General features: G+C 38.9%; 1 protein-coding gene across 10 annotated transcripts in view; it reads left to right on the plus strand.

Moving 5' to 3' along the window:
- The window catches only part of LOC143279854 (multiple PDZ domain protein-like), a 190,890-nt gene extending 176,331 nt beyond the window's left edge, over positions 1-14,559 (plus strand). For all 10 annotated transcript variants that reach the window (XM_076584099.1, XM_076584101.1, XM_076584102.1 and 7 more), the window contains 4 exons: positions 5,301-5,470; positions 6,480-6,591; positions 7,425-7,536; positions 8,583-14,559. In XM_076584099.1, coding sequence (XP_076440214.1) covers positions 5,301-5,470; positions 6,480-6,591; positions 7,425-7,536; positions 8,583-8,853 — 665 coding nt within the window. In that variant the 3' untranslated portion in view covers positions 8,854-14,559. The remainder of the gene's footprint in view (positions 1-5,300; positions 5,471-6,479; positions 6,592-7,424; positions 7,537-8,582) is intronic.
- The last annotated feature ends 827 nt before the right edge of the window (positions 14,560-15,386 follow it).

The raw sequence follows: 15,386 nt of genomic DNA on the forward strand, positions 1-15,386 counted from the left end.
TCATATGGAGGCCTGGTATTGTCAGTAAAAGCGCTCATTTCCTAAGAGCCAGTTGGTAGTAAGAAGGCTTTAGCTTCACACACACACGCACCTTTTGTTTTTAAATGAGAATCTGTAATCCACATGTACTTACTTTACAACCAGCAGATTCCCTGTCAGCTCTTAGTACTGAAACACTACAGATTGATACAGTGTATAGCACTGTACAATTTTCCTGTCACTTTTTCTATTATCATTGTGGCTAGGTTTCAAATTGTAGGCCACTGTCAGATTTATACCAGTGAATTTCCAGCCAACTTTGTAATTCTTCTGAAAACTGCAGCCTTAGATTGGTTCACTCCAGTAACTTTTCTACCAGTTACCTAGCAGAGCTCCTGCCAGCTGTGCCAACAGATTTCCTGTTTGATAGGACAGTTTTTAATCAGTTATGCAGTCATTTCAATTTGTATGACAGTAAGAACCAGTGGTCCAAAATTTACAAGCAGTGCTCTTATAGGTCTCTTCCTGATTGTTAATTTGAAGAAATGTTTGGGTCCCAAAGCAGTGATAGACTGCCTGCGAGTTCGTTCAGAATCAAAACCGGAATCCAGGGCAGTAGTTGTGAGTGTAGTTGTGACCAGTGGCTGTCACAGAGAAAGCCAAGCAGCTGGGTGGGGGCCCTGGGTGTGTGGCTACCCCATCTGACTCCCTGCCAGGTTCACACGTTATTCCAAGGTCAGCTTGCCTGTCCCCGCCGCCTTTGTCCCTTTTTGCGTTTTTTTTTTTCCTCTCCTCCCCTCCACCATTTTTTAACCTGCATCTGCTGTTGTTGGTGTCAGCTTGCCCCTTAACTGCATCATGGGTTTTATTTATTTGTGAATTGATTTTTCAGTTTGAGGTGTCAGTGTTTTTTTTTTTTGTTTTTTTTTTTTTTTTTTTTTTGTTCTTTTGTAAATAGCATCATCAGTGTTTCCAGTCTGCATGAGGTGGTATTTAGCATGGTGGTCAGGTATGTTCATATTTACATATATATTTTGTGGTCCTTGGTTGTAGAGTTTATTTTTGATATGTGGTCTTTTGTTGACTTTTTTCACCAATGAAATAGTGTTTGGTTTTTCCAGATTTTTGTTTTTGTTTTTTTCTTTTTTCACAATCATTTCTTAACTGAGGTTTCAACATATTTTCTGCAGTTCAGCAGATCAACTGACAAATCAAATCACGACAGTGAAACTGGTTTCTGTGCTTGAATGTTGTCTCATATTTCCTTATTCCCCTGTTTCATTTTATTTTCAGGATGAGGCAGGCACAAAGTAAAAATCAAATTAGAAACAACTACTCATTTTAGTCTTGGTTTGAATGTGAAAAGGTTTGTGCATTGAACCTGGACATGCCTTGCCTAAAATGGAGATAAGGTGATTCCAGTTTGTTTTCCTTGAAAATATGTGGTTGATTTGATAATTACTGACTGAATATGGAACAAAAAGAAAGAGATATTTGATTTTATCATTTGGATACGTTCTGGCTGTGGACATTACCGAAATACAGTAATATTTTATGCTGGCATTTAGGTACCTCTTGGTTGAATATGAAAGGTAGAAGCATTTGATTATAATGTTTTGGTAATTCCTGCTTGAATATATAACCAAAAGATAAAGAAAAGAATGTTTTGAATTTTTCATTTATATTATTTACTTAGTCTTTTGAATAGTCCCCAATGAATTTAAGATCATGCATGAAGTTTGAACTGAGCAAAGTGAAGTGTGCAGATGCAGTGTACTTGACAGTACTCCAGTTTTATGGATGGGATGGGGGCAGAAAGTGTATCCTGTGTGACATGAAGTTGTTTGTTTGGTTTTTGCTGACACAGGTGCATGATGTTGCCTGGTTCATAATGACATTTGTTTTGTGCTGTCAACTGTTTTTGATGTTACGATAATGGCAACAAGTTTGTGTGCCAGTGGATGTATGAAGTCATCTCAGCCCATCAGAACAAGCATGTCACAAACATTTTCTGAACTCATGGAAAATTGTTTTTGTCTGTGTGTAAAGATTTGTTTTTGTCTGTGTGTTCTGAGAGTGCTTGTGCATGTTATGTCATTAGATGGCAGTCCATGATGTTACTGTCAATTTATGCTTGAAAAATAGTTGTCTTCATTCACGTGTAACAACCTGTTGGAAAATTAGAGTTTCACGTTTCTGCATGTTACCTTTTTCTTTTTCTTTTAAGAAATCTTCCAACAAAACATACTGGGAAATTATAGTATATTTCTTGTTTGGATATAATCTTCACCTGAATAGTTGTTCCTTTTTTTCTCTTTTTTTAATTGACCTTTTTTTTCTTTTCTTTTTTATTGACTGAATTGTGTATTTACTTTTCATACATAAATACATACTCATGGTTTCTCTCTTCTACACTGAACAGGTTTACATACATGAATGAGATCACTAGTTGGAAAGCTCTTTGACGAGGAATAAGGCAGTTGAAAAAGGAAATGAAAGGGGAAGAAAAGTTGTTTTTTTGTTTGGTTTTGTTGTTGGCTTTTTGTTTTTAAATAAATGATAATGACAGGACAACTTTCCTTCCCCATTCATATTCTTCCATAACATCTGACAGATTTTGACATTGTATTAATGGCTTCAGGTTGTTGATAAAATCAAGGCATTTAGGTCATTGACTTCTAATAGCCTTGTTTTCCCATTATTTTTTAACTTAAGATTATACTAATCAGTATTTCACTGGTGAACAGCTTATAAGCTTTTTATTCACTAAGTTGTCCCATTCAGTAACTCTGTAACCAGACAAGTGTTTGTATATTTTCCATTAAAACTGCATGCTTGCTTTTTGCATCAATTTAATCTAACTATATTTTGTTTTGTCAAACTCTGCACAGAATTGTATGTTTCACTTTAAGCCCATACATCTGGTAAGAAGTGCAGCCCTGTTGTATTTAACTGAAGTGTTAGACAAAGAGTGCTCTGGACAACAAGATTTTTTATATTGTGTGGCATTTGCTTTGGGGGAAACAGAAGGCAGAGGGGGATGCGTGCTTCACTTGTGTCTCTTCTTCATTGCTTTTGTGAACTAAAGAGGCTTCAAACATGGGCAAAAGAATGTATTCAGGATTACCTAATCATGGCTTGTGCAGTGGGTTGCAAAGGACTAAACAGAGTTTAGGAACTGGGGATATTATAATAATGTTTATTTCCTCCTTCCAGTTTCTCCTGTTATTATTATTCTTTTGAGCATGACTGGTGTGAAATAAGACTCTTAGTCTATTTAATCTCCCATGTTGTTTTAGGAGAAAATGGAAATGTAGACGATAACCCAGTCTTTCATACATGTACTATTTAAGAACGTGCATCAAGCAGGCCAGTTTCTGTGTTCTTGGGCTGTGAAGATCTTTTGGTCAACATGTGCTCGTTTAAAATGCATGTATCAAGCGTGATCATCATAACAACAAAGAAGGCATATGGGTTGACCAGCTTTTCAAAAGATTTTGCTAATTTATTTCCAGTGCTATCTTATATTGACAGTTATTATGATATAATATATAATATCTCTATAAGGCTGGCTGTCAGCCCTGCACACCATGATTTTCCGTATTTTAATGATAACATTTCGCTGCCTTCTTCATATTCAGTTTTTGGTCGCGTTCTCTCTCTCTCTCTCTCTCTCTCTCTCTTTCTCTATCTCTCTCTCTCTCTTACATGTTTTAGATGTTCTCTCTTTTATTCCCATTTTTATAATGTATAGAGATATTTCATGTATTAGATCTGTAGTGGTAGTGACGTGAGCATGTGGTGTCTATACTACATCGAGTTGTAGCTTGTGAATGTGTAAGTTGCACCCTTCAGCTGTGATACAAGAAGTGTATTTAGCTTGCTGTTTTTTCTTCACCATGAGAAATTCACTGTGTTGCTGTTTGGGCAGTCACCAGTGCATGATCATTGCTCAGTGAATTTGCTGTGTGTGTGAACTCAGAATGTTAGCGTGAATGTGGACATGGTTGTGGAATGAAAACAGTATATTCATTTAACCCATATATGGTGTAGAAGCATTGAATTGGCATGATCTTTAACTTTGTGTATCCAGTCAGCATGCATGTTGTTTTTATTGAAATGGTTTGGTTTATAATTATAAATTATTTTCTTAATGTGGTTCACAAATAATCAGTGAATCTATACACAGTATATCCAAGTTTTTGGTCTGACATACATGAGAGAGATGACGTATGTTACGTTATGACATACAGACATATTTAACATACATATTAAATTATAGACCGTTCCATGTAATGATGATAGATAAGTGTAAAGGAAAACATACAAATTATGTAATAAAGGATGGATTTTCCTGATTTTCATAAAATCAACTTGGTTGGTAATGTCGTTCCAGCAGTTAAACCAGTGCATTTGAAGAACATTTTGATGAGTTACACTTGAATGCAGAGATTCAAAACAAACATGTATCAGTCTTTAAACAGTCATTATATCCAGCAGATTATGGTGCAAACAAAATAATGACAACCACCTTTTCATTTACAACAGCAGTGTCAGTGGAACTAACAATGTAGCTGATATTCATTTACAACAATAGAATTAACTTTTCTGTGATGGAATGTATGTACTTTCGTATTTTGGAAGGATAGTTTGGGATTGTACCCTCCACAGTTGGTTTACTGATAAAAGTAAGTATTTGAAGCCTTGAATCGTTTCCACATACAAGAGTTTGTTCATGCCATTGTTTCAAACTTTCCAAACTCTGCTTTAAAAAATGTATGTACTGAAACCTAGTCAAATGGGGTGAATGGAACTGACAGTGGGGGTAATATTCATTTAGTTACAACAGCAACATCAGTGGTACTGATAGTATCACTGATATTTATCTAGAACAGAACATGAGTGATATTGACAGTGTGGCTGATATTCATGCACGTGTGACTGAATGACAATTGAAACGGAATGAATGGGTGTGTACATGCATGACTGAATGACACAGGGAACAAAAGATTTGCGCTTAAAGCAGCTCTCAGTTGGCATAACCCAGATAGCCAGGCTGTTGTGCAAATGACTGTGTTTGTAAAGCACTTGGAGCATGGTCTCTAACAGAGGACAGGCGTAATGTAAGTATCCATATCAATTACAGTCTGTGTTTGGTAAGTGTTTAGGGCTTGGTCTTTGATTGAGGACCGGCGCTATATGCCTACCTACATCAATCCATAAAAAAAAGCAATATTATAAGAACTAACAATGTAGCCAGTGTTCGTTTCCAGCAGTAGCATGAGTGGCACTGACAGTGGCAGTGTGTGTTGTGTGAGCAGGTCAGAGTGAAGACGCTAGTCACCTGCGCACGGTACAGCTGGAGCATGACCTGAGCGGCTCTCTGGGCATCAGCGTGGCGGGGGGCCTGGGCAGCCCTTTGGGCGACGTGCCCATCATCATCGCCAACCTCAACCCGGATGGACCTGCTGCTCGGTCTGGAAAGCTCAGGGTGAGTTTGTCTTCTTTGTGACGGGCGCAATAGCCGAGTGGTTAAAGCGTTGGACTGTCAATCTGAGGGTCCCGGGTTCGAATCACGGTGACGGCGCCTGGTGGATAAAGGGTGGAGATTTTTACGATCTCCCAGGTCAACATATGTGCAGACCTGCTAGTGCCTGAACCCCCTTCGTGTGTATATGCAAGCAGAAGATCAAATACGCACGTTAAAGATCCTGTAATCCATGTCAGCGTTCGGTGGGTTATGGAAACAAGAACATACCCAGCATGCACACCCCCGAAAACGGAGTATGGCTGCCTACATGGCGGGGTAAAAACGGTCATACACGTAAAAGTCCACTCGTGTGCATACGAGTGAACGCAGAAGGAAGAAGAAGGAAGTCGTCTTTGTGATTGATTCTTCATGTTTCTTTGTTGAGCAAAAAATGTCATGTTTGTGTGTGTGTGTTTATAGTTATTATCAGTTGTGACACAAACCAACTTACATTCATATAAAAACATTTAAAAAAACAACAACCAAGTACGAGTGTGAGGAAATGAAACAAAAATTGATTAATGTTTATGGTACAGGAAGGTGGGGATGGGGACCGGGACCATCAGCTTTTAGGATGTGTAAATAATAATCACAATTTCATATATAGTTTTGGTGTCAGAAGCATGTTTTGTTTTACAATTGATGTAATTTCTTGTCTTTGTCAGTTGTTATGGTCACAGGTGTTTTGTTTGTTTGACAGGAGTGTCATGTTTATGAAAAAGATGGCTTTGCCAGTGACCAGAAACCAAACCAAAAACTTCAGCATTGTCCAGGACATAGAACTGGTTCTACATATGTCATGCTGTATTAAATAAAGCAAATAATGGCAAGAACTGGTTCTACATATGTCATGCTGTATTAAATAAAGCAAATAATGGCATGAAATTTAACATCACAGACTTGCAGTGTTATCCCATGCATTTGATTGAGAAAAGCAGTAGATGTGACATCAGTGAACATGTGTTTGCAGGTAGGGGACAAAATCCTGATGATCAATGGAGTGTCCACGGATGGCATGGGTCATGCTGATGCTGTCCAGCTGTTGAAAGCCTCCAGTCCTGTCACCCTGCAGGTTGTGCAAGGTAAAGGTCAAAGGTTGTACCTCTCTGCTGACCCTTTCAGACAGTGACCTTGTGAATATGCTGCATTGGTTATTGCAAAGAACTAAAACAAAAGCAAGACGAAGAAAAGGAAGGTTGATGGTCTCACAGCCCTTTACAGCCATTGGGGCGGTGAATTAATATTCAGTGTGTCTGGGCCTCAGCATTGGATGGTGGAGCCCAGCCTTCTCCTTCCACTGTTTTAAGCTTCTTCCACCCGGGGTGGAGTTTGGAAGAAAGAGTGAAGTGCCTTTACCAAGGACACAGCTCCATTCCAAAATGGGGTTTTGATTCTCGATCACCGGTGAACACTGAAGCAGAAGTCCAGTGCCTGACCAATACTGCTGTGGTGCTTCAAACAACTGTTGTTGGCATTTGAGAAATTTATCACCATTATTAGTTTCACCTTTTAAAGCATACAAACAGCTACGCATTTTCGTGGGTGGAAAACATAAACAGGGGTTGCATTACTGTCACGTGAAAGATTAAACTGTTAGTCCATTGATGATTTTTAAGGGTTAGTACTGTATTCATTGATAATTTTTATAAACTTCAAAAGGGTTAGTACTGTATTCATTGATAATTTTTATAAACTTCAAAAGGGTTAGTACTGTATTCATCTTAGTGACATAATGTCTTGAATGGCATCTTGAATTTTGTATTGGAAAGGATTAAATTTAATTCTACTAATATAATGTTGTATGGGAAGGACTTGGTTGGTACCATGCACATTCAGAAAAAAAATGTAACATTAGATTGACTGTCAGCATTTCAATTAAATTCTCACAGTTTATGTCAAGGCTTTCACCTTGCAGGGGAGGACACGGTGGTGAGCGTGACAGGAGGTCAGAGGTCTCGACAGGTGAGCGGTGATCAGTCGGGTGACCCCACACTTCAGACCGTGGCCGTGGAACTGGAGGATGAGGGGTAAGTGTTTGTGCAGGGACTGTGCTTGAGGTTCTCTGTCCTGCTGGACGTGTCCTTGTTTTCATTGTGACTGCTGTGGGTGTGTTATTGTTTTTTTGTTTGTTTGTTTTAAATTCTGTGGCTTACTGACCCTGTCTGTTATAGCAATACCCATTTCTCCAAAAGAAGACCCAGCTTTTGCACTTTTCCACAGTGAAGAGTCACTGTGGGTTGGCTGGGTTGTGTGTGGTGCGATGGGGAAATACCCATTGTGAGAGATGGTGGGTGAAACAGTCTCCCCCTCCATGAGGGTAGGTGGGCAAGACCGTCTCACCCTCCTGATGAGGATGGGGGGAGAGAGTGGCCTTCCTACTCTGTCTGGGATGGCCTCCCCTCATGGATGGAGGGGGTCTTTCATTTTGTATGGAGAGGAATGGGGGACAGTCCATGTCAGATGTCTTAAGTACTGTAGTAAGAAGTCCCAGAACAAGTAGTCCACCTGGGAACCATAAGGGTCATTCTATAGGCACAACCTTGTCACGAAATGCTCAGAGAGCTGAACAGATGATAGCAAGCTGAAAGAGACCCAAAGTTTCTAGGACCCGTAACATCATTGCCATTACCATCTGAGTGGACTTCATAGAATGTTTTCCTCTCACAGATGGAGGCAGCCCAGTTGTGATCAGAATGATAACATGCTGGATTTTCAACTGACTAAATATCAAGGCTGGCTGCTAGAACAACCATCACGTTCCGTAGTCATACCCATGGATGTAGTCAAGGCTTGCAGAAGAAAGGCTTTTTGGCTAAGGTGAAGCAAGGCCTTGGGGAGTCTTAGCCAAAGAGAACAAGTACACTGGCTGTAGCTTGCAACACACTATGTTTTACAAAGTCCGACAGGGAATGTTCAAAGCAGAAAACGCATGACTCAAAACAAAAGTTATAATCTATGTGTATTATTTTGAATGACCTCAGAAAAGGAGTTGACAGGTTTGGTGTCATATACTGTACCATGTCAAACTGATGCAAACTTTTTTGACAGGATTTGTTCATGTTGTGTTGTGCAGCCAGCCACCCCAGAAAACGGTGACCTTGGAGCGTGGGCCTGATGGACTGGGCTTTTCCATTGTGGGGGGTCATGGGTCACCCCATGGCGACCTCCCCATCTATGTGAAGAACGTGTTTGCCAAGGGGGCTGCTGCTGAGAATGGTCAGCTGGCCCGAGGGGATCAGATCCTCTCAGTGAACGGACAGAGCCTGGACGGTGTCACCCACGAACAGGCGGTGAACATCCTGAAGAATTCCCGTGGCAAAGTAACCCTGGTCATTCTGTCCTGACAGAGGTCATGGCTAACAGAGAGACCCTGAGCCCCGTGATACTGCTGCTGCTGCTGCCACCAACACTGTTTCAGAAACATTGAATGAGCTTCACAAGACAACCAGGGAACTTCAGGCTGTAGGAATACAAGTGTCTGATTGAAAGACAGCCAGGGAACTTCAAGCTGTAGGAATACAAGTGTCTGATTGAAAGACAACCAGGGAACTTCAAGCTGTAGGAATACAAGTGTCTGATTGAAAGACAACCAGGGAACTTCAAGCTGTAGGAATACAAGTGTCTGATTGAAAGACAACCAGGGAACTTCAAGCTGTAGGAATACAAGTGTCTGATTGGTTGCACAAGTGGTTGACAAGTAGACTTCCTGACTTTTGAAGCAAATCAGTCACTGTACTTTGACTGACACAACATTCAAGTAATGTTGCGGTCTTTCAGATTGTGGGTGTAGTTTTAGCCATCAGCAACAGCTCATCAGAGAACAAAATTTGTGTGTTCATTGGGCACTGAATTGGACATTGTCACAGCAGTGCCCAAGAGAATGCAGATTACAAAATCTTTGGATATTTACAGGCCTTGTAGCTACACAGGTCTTTTACTTTCTTCTACTTGAAATAATCAAGAATGGATTGCACATTCAAATGCATTTGTCAGCTTGCAACATGCAGAGTGGAAAATTATTTCTTGATTGCGTGTTCAAATTTGATAATGTATATGTACAGTGGACTACAAATGTATGACAGTAGTACTCTTGGCAGGAAAATGTATGAACAGCAAGTGCAGGACACAACAATTTGACACTTTTCTTACCGTTCTAGTTTTGATATGCAATAAATGAAACCTCTGATGGAGGGTAAGATTGACTTGTATGGCTTTAGACTGCATTCTTTATCATGATTTTTCCTTTTTCCACCCCATTTTTGTTCTCTTGGCTGTAGGTAATCCTGATTTTTTTTTTACTCGGTTGTAAAATACAAAATGGTAAACTGGAACTGCTGCAAATACTGATTGATTCATGGAACTGCTAGATTAAACAATATAAAGTTTAGAATATTTAGAGCTGTACAGTATGTATTTAGGACTCCATTAAACAAAATGTATTTAAATACAGTATCAGTTCAGTGGTTTTGCTTTTTTCTTGATTTTTTTTTTTTTGAAATGCAGCTGGCAAAGAGTGACCATGCATTCCATTTTTGTCAGTAATTTATATGGATATTTGTAAGCAGAAGATCATTGTACAGATTGTGAATAGGATAAAATGTATGCAGGTCATTCAGCAAACATAGCATCAGTGATCTTCCCAGCAAAACATCAGATTGTTTTGGAAGTACACCTGCAACATCAATTTACTTTTTTTTTCTTCCCATCTTTTCAGTCATCATCTTTCTCTTTCTTGCTGATTGAGCATTCACACACTCAGACCAGCATGCACACTTACTCCCTGGCATCCACAGACAAGTGAAAACCTGAAACGAGTGCTTAGCAAGAATTCTCAGTATGTACATATTCATCATAACTTTTAGAAAGGTTGTGCAAAGTTTGCATGAGTGTATGTGTGTTGGGGAATGGGTTTACATATGCATGCCTAGTTGCTGCATACGAATTTCTTTTCACAACTTAATTCAGTGGAGAAAAAAAAAAATTCATTATTTTGTTGTTTGTGTTAGTTAATGCTTTTGCAGAGTACAACATGCTTCAACTTTTCCCAAGTACACAAATGTTTCTCGCAACAAGAAACAGTAGGTGAGAAAGCTTATTTCACCAGACTCTTGATACTACCCTTTCTGGAGTGGTGGTAGCTTTTTTTTTTTTTTACACTTCGATTTATGTGTGACACACATTGGTCCAGTCACCAGCAAATATTGTGATGGAATGTATGTACAGATCCAAATCGTCAAGTGTTGGTCCTCACTTCCAATTTTCTCTTTGCACTTGGCACTTGAGTCTCCCTACTCTTCCCCCCACCCCCTATCCTCTCAGTTCCCTTTCCCCTATGAACCACCCAGCCCCAGCCCCTACCCTCCTCAACCTGTGTATACATTTACCACCACTGTTGATGTGAAAGCAAGAACAAATGTGAGAAAACGTTTCATATTAATGTTCTCACCGCCCCTCCCCTTCCCTCCTTGGAGATGTTGGTTGTCACTCCCTCCCTTTTCCTTAGTGTGTAGAGAACATGTACCCCAATGGATGAAAGGATGAGACAAAGCTGAAATAGTGATTTTAATGGTTTTCTGTGGACTGACTATCATCAAGTAAAGAAGTTAAAACCAACAGTCATGAAGAAGTACATGAAATATGTATACAGAGGGTGAAGGAAAATTGAATGATCAAAATAATTTTGTTAATGTAAAGGACCACACCAACATGATTCTGATATGTCAAAGTAATGATAATTTGTGCTGTAAAAACCAGTCCGACTGCTTAATCAGATCTTTACCCTTATTTTCCAGGGTTTTGGGGGGAGTTCGAGGTTTGGTTTTTGATTGAGATGTACCTAGAACATGGGCTGTACATTTGTTGTCTTTCTGGTTTTTGTACATGTACAGACAGCAGGAGAACAGGAACATCAGCAGTAACTGGTGAATGTGGTATACAATATTGTTGATGTACAATAGAAATGTGGAAGCAAAATGCCATTTATATAGAATTGTGAAAGCATTGAAATATTTTTGTTAGGCCAGAAAACTAAAAAGTCCGCATTCTGCACATGGTCCAACAAGTCAGCCTTTCATCTGGTTCTTTTCCTCCATGTACATTTCCTGGAGGCAGTGGAAAGATAGTGAATGAAGGCTTTGACAAGATGAGTATCCACTAATATATGAAATTATCAAAATGATATTTTGTTTAAATATTCGGTCAAAGATTAGCACACTGAATTAAGATTGTGCCAGTCATTTTGATCTGGGGAACTTTCCAAAAACCACTATAATACAGGAAAATTATCTTTTTTCCTTTTTTTTTTTTTTTTGGTTAAAATCAAAACCTTAGTATAAATCCTCTCCATTCATGACATCATCCCATCTTTTGTGGCACATTTTTTACAAAGGGTTGCAAAGGGAGAAATGTACAGTATTATTCAAACTCTAAACTGAAATTTTGGTTCAGAGAGGACATATATTACAAAACTGACCACTGTTTTCAACTGATATGAATGATAAACTTGTTTTCTTCTTGTTTTTTCCTCCTGTTGTTTGTATTGGAACGATAGTGGTAGGTTGACATGAAACTGGAGATTATCTTCATGTCTGCAGTTTTTTGGGTTTGTTTTTCTTTTTATATATTGGTCTTCATCCCTGTTCCTTTAACTGTGGTTAAAATGGGCACAGTTCATCACTTTAATCTTTTCTCAGCACTGGTACAATGTATGTACATGTTGACCATGTCAGTTAAGGCACAGCTCTCTCCCAGCTAGTGTGCATCTTTTTTCACGCCACTGCCCTTTTCATTCTACGTGTCTATATAGAATGCAAGGAAGGACAGTTTATGCAGCTGAATACAAGGAATTTATTTCATTGATAGCTATTGTTCTTGTGTGTTTCTCTTTCTTAAATCTAGAAGTGTTTATAATCATGCTCAATGCAATCTTTGTTGGTTTTGTAATTAAGAATTTGATAGTTTCTATTGTGATCAAAGAACATGCAAAGTGTTAATGATGATTGTACATTTTTTCCATTTATGATCATGCCAGGCTACAAAGAGTGTGCAGTGTTGTGAAACAGGAGTGGAAGAGGAAGTGGGAGAACTGACAAGGATTGCTCTCAGCTGCCGCCTTGAAGTTAATTTTGCTTCACAATAGTTCTTCAGTAACCGCAGAGTGAAAAGGAATCGGTGATATGAGACATGTCTGCCATATCAATAAAGTTACAGGACAAAACCGCCCAGGTATGCAGTCACTATAGACTTTTTTTGTTCTGGTCTCAAGTTGGAACAAAAATTCCTCCAGATTTATGCCACAGATTTGTGTTCACCTGTGCCCAGTGGTAGGACATTCCTTACAACATTTCAGTGCTATTATATTAAAATGTATTCTTCTTGGAGTCGGCATTTGCACATTTCAGTTTGTTCCCCCGCACTCCCCCAAGTACTGAATTTGGAAACAAAACCCATATTTAACATAACACATACATCAAAGCACCAAATGACGCAGTTGACTGGGGCTGTCAAATGTAGTGGGAGAAGTGCATCATTCTTATCAGGAGGAAGATAAACAGCATTACACACTGCCAATCACTGTGAATGATGAGCAGCTGGAATGGAGTGACCTTTCCCATTCTTGTAGTTCAAGGTTAGAGTCAGCAGTGAGCGATGTCCGCTGTGGGTGCATGGTCCTCGTCAGTTCTCTGCTTTGTGACCCTCTTCCACTCCACCGGTTATTCATCACGCAGTTCTACCACCTCTGGATTGTTCTCATGCCCCCACCCCTGCCCCACACCTTGCATGGATAGACTGGTACCAAGGTTCGTGGATTGTATCCCTGGATGTCTAACATGGTTTTGTTTCAAGCATTCCAAGAGTCCTGTCTGGCATTTTCTGTTTAGGTTTTTTGTTAGGTTGTGAGGCTACGCATTGTCTGTGATTTTTTTTTCTTTTGGCTTTCCCTTTTGAAATACATTTTTGTTTGCATGTTTACCCCAGAGAAGCTGCTGGTAAGTCTTTGGATAGACATGATGGTCTGGGCGGGCATATGGTTGTGTTTGTACAGGAGGAAATGTTAGAAATACAGGCTGACTCTGGTTTTATTTTGAATGTGACAAGACCTGTAACTAAAACGTTATTAGCAGATTCACTCAAAATTCATGAACGCAGTATTCAGATCACCGGTGATTTGTCACGTTTTAGAACAAAATTTCAAACTTGAAATTTAAAAGTTGCAACAAAATATGAGACTTTCGAAAGAATTGGAACGTGGCATATTGGTGCTGTAATTAACAGTTATTGTGTTACATACTGCCATTATATGGACAGAATTTGCTGAAAGATGTATTCACATATACACACACACATACACTATCACTGAGTTTGTTTACACTAATGGTATGTAAATCACAGTAAATATTACATGAAGTCAGTATAAGCTGAATAAATCATTTTTTTGTCACCACTTTCTGACAGAAGGAGGGATGGGAGGTGGAATTCTAGTTTGTCCTTAGAATTTTAATAAATAGATAAATGAAAAGCAGGAGAATAGCAGAAGAAAAACAAAACACTAAGACAAGGACTATAAACAAAAAGTGTTACCAGAAACATTGATCAGCGTCTTTTTCTTTCATGGTTAGCTTATTATTTTAAGAAAACACTTGACAACAACAACAAAATTACATGTTAATCACTAGCCATACTGATTCCTGTTTTCTCTACCCCATCTCTACCCTTTACTTTGTATTGTGATTTTTTTAATTACCACTAAGCTACGCCTTATGTGCAGATGGGTGACTAGATCTTTGAAATTATTTTGTCATACATTTAACTTTAAGGCATACCATTATATATATGCTTGAACTTTCTTGAAAGTAATTTTTTTTTTCATGTTGGGATGCATTTGGGATCTGGGATGTGTTTAAAGAAAAGGCGTCAACCCCCATTGCAAGCAATACAGTGGAATTAGCTCTACATTCAGGCAGATGGCAGACACAGCTTGGCAGACATAGCTGACAGGATTGTGTTTGTTTAATAGAGTTGTTTTCTGATTGGAATGTTTTGTCCTGATACAGATTCGGGGTCAACTGAGCTTTCACCTTGGAGCAAGAACAACAAAAGGGCTGTCTGTATAGCTTGACATATTTTAATTGTAGTAAATTTCAGGTACTTTTGTGTTGTTTTTTGTTGTTGTATTTTTTAACTTCTGCAACATGAAGGAAGCTCATTTGAGATGATGGATTTTTTAAACAATGATTGCACTGATCACACAGTAGTCACTGTTGATGCATACTGCTCTTCTGTCCATTTGATTTTTACTGCATTTTGTGTGTTTCACTTGTTGCATTTTTCCACATACAAGTTATTATTTATGATGTATTTGTTCTATGATATTGGATTTCTTTGATGTTCATAATCATCATACCCTGGAGGTAGCTTGCAGGCCCCAACACACCATTCTGAAAATCACTGATCATCATTTGTACGAAATAAAATATATTTACATAGCAATTGGGGTTTCAAACCAGCGGTTTGCTATTCTTTTTTGTTCAGTTGTGTGACTGCACTGCTAGCTGAATAATGTCAGAAAGATTTGTTCATATCACTTAAACACAGCAGCTAACAGTGTTAGATGATCTTATGCTGACATGATGATTACTGAAGGCTGATGCTGCCTGAAGCAGAATGACATGATTGTGACTGTATGGAAGAAGCTAAAAAAATAATGATGCTGAAGACAAAGTAACCTGGTTTACCCCTCTCCCCTACCCATCGCTGAACAACACCATCCATCAACACTTAACAAAAAGAAAGAAAAGATAGAACTCACTGACAATCCATCAACACTTAACAAAAAGAAAGACAAGATAGAACTCACTGACAATCCACCAACACTTAA

This window comes from Babylonia areolata, chromosome 3 (assembly GCF_041734735.1).
Source record: "Babylonia areolata isolate BAREFJ2019XMU chromosome 3, ASM4173473v1, whole genome shotgun sequence".
In the NCBI taxonomy this organism is placed as follows: domain Eukaryota; kingdom Metazoa; phylum Mollusca; class Gastropoda; order Neogastropoda; family Buccinidae; genus Babylonia; species Babylonia areolata.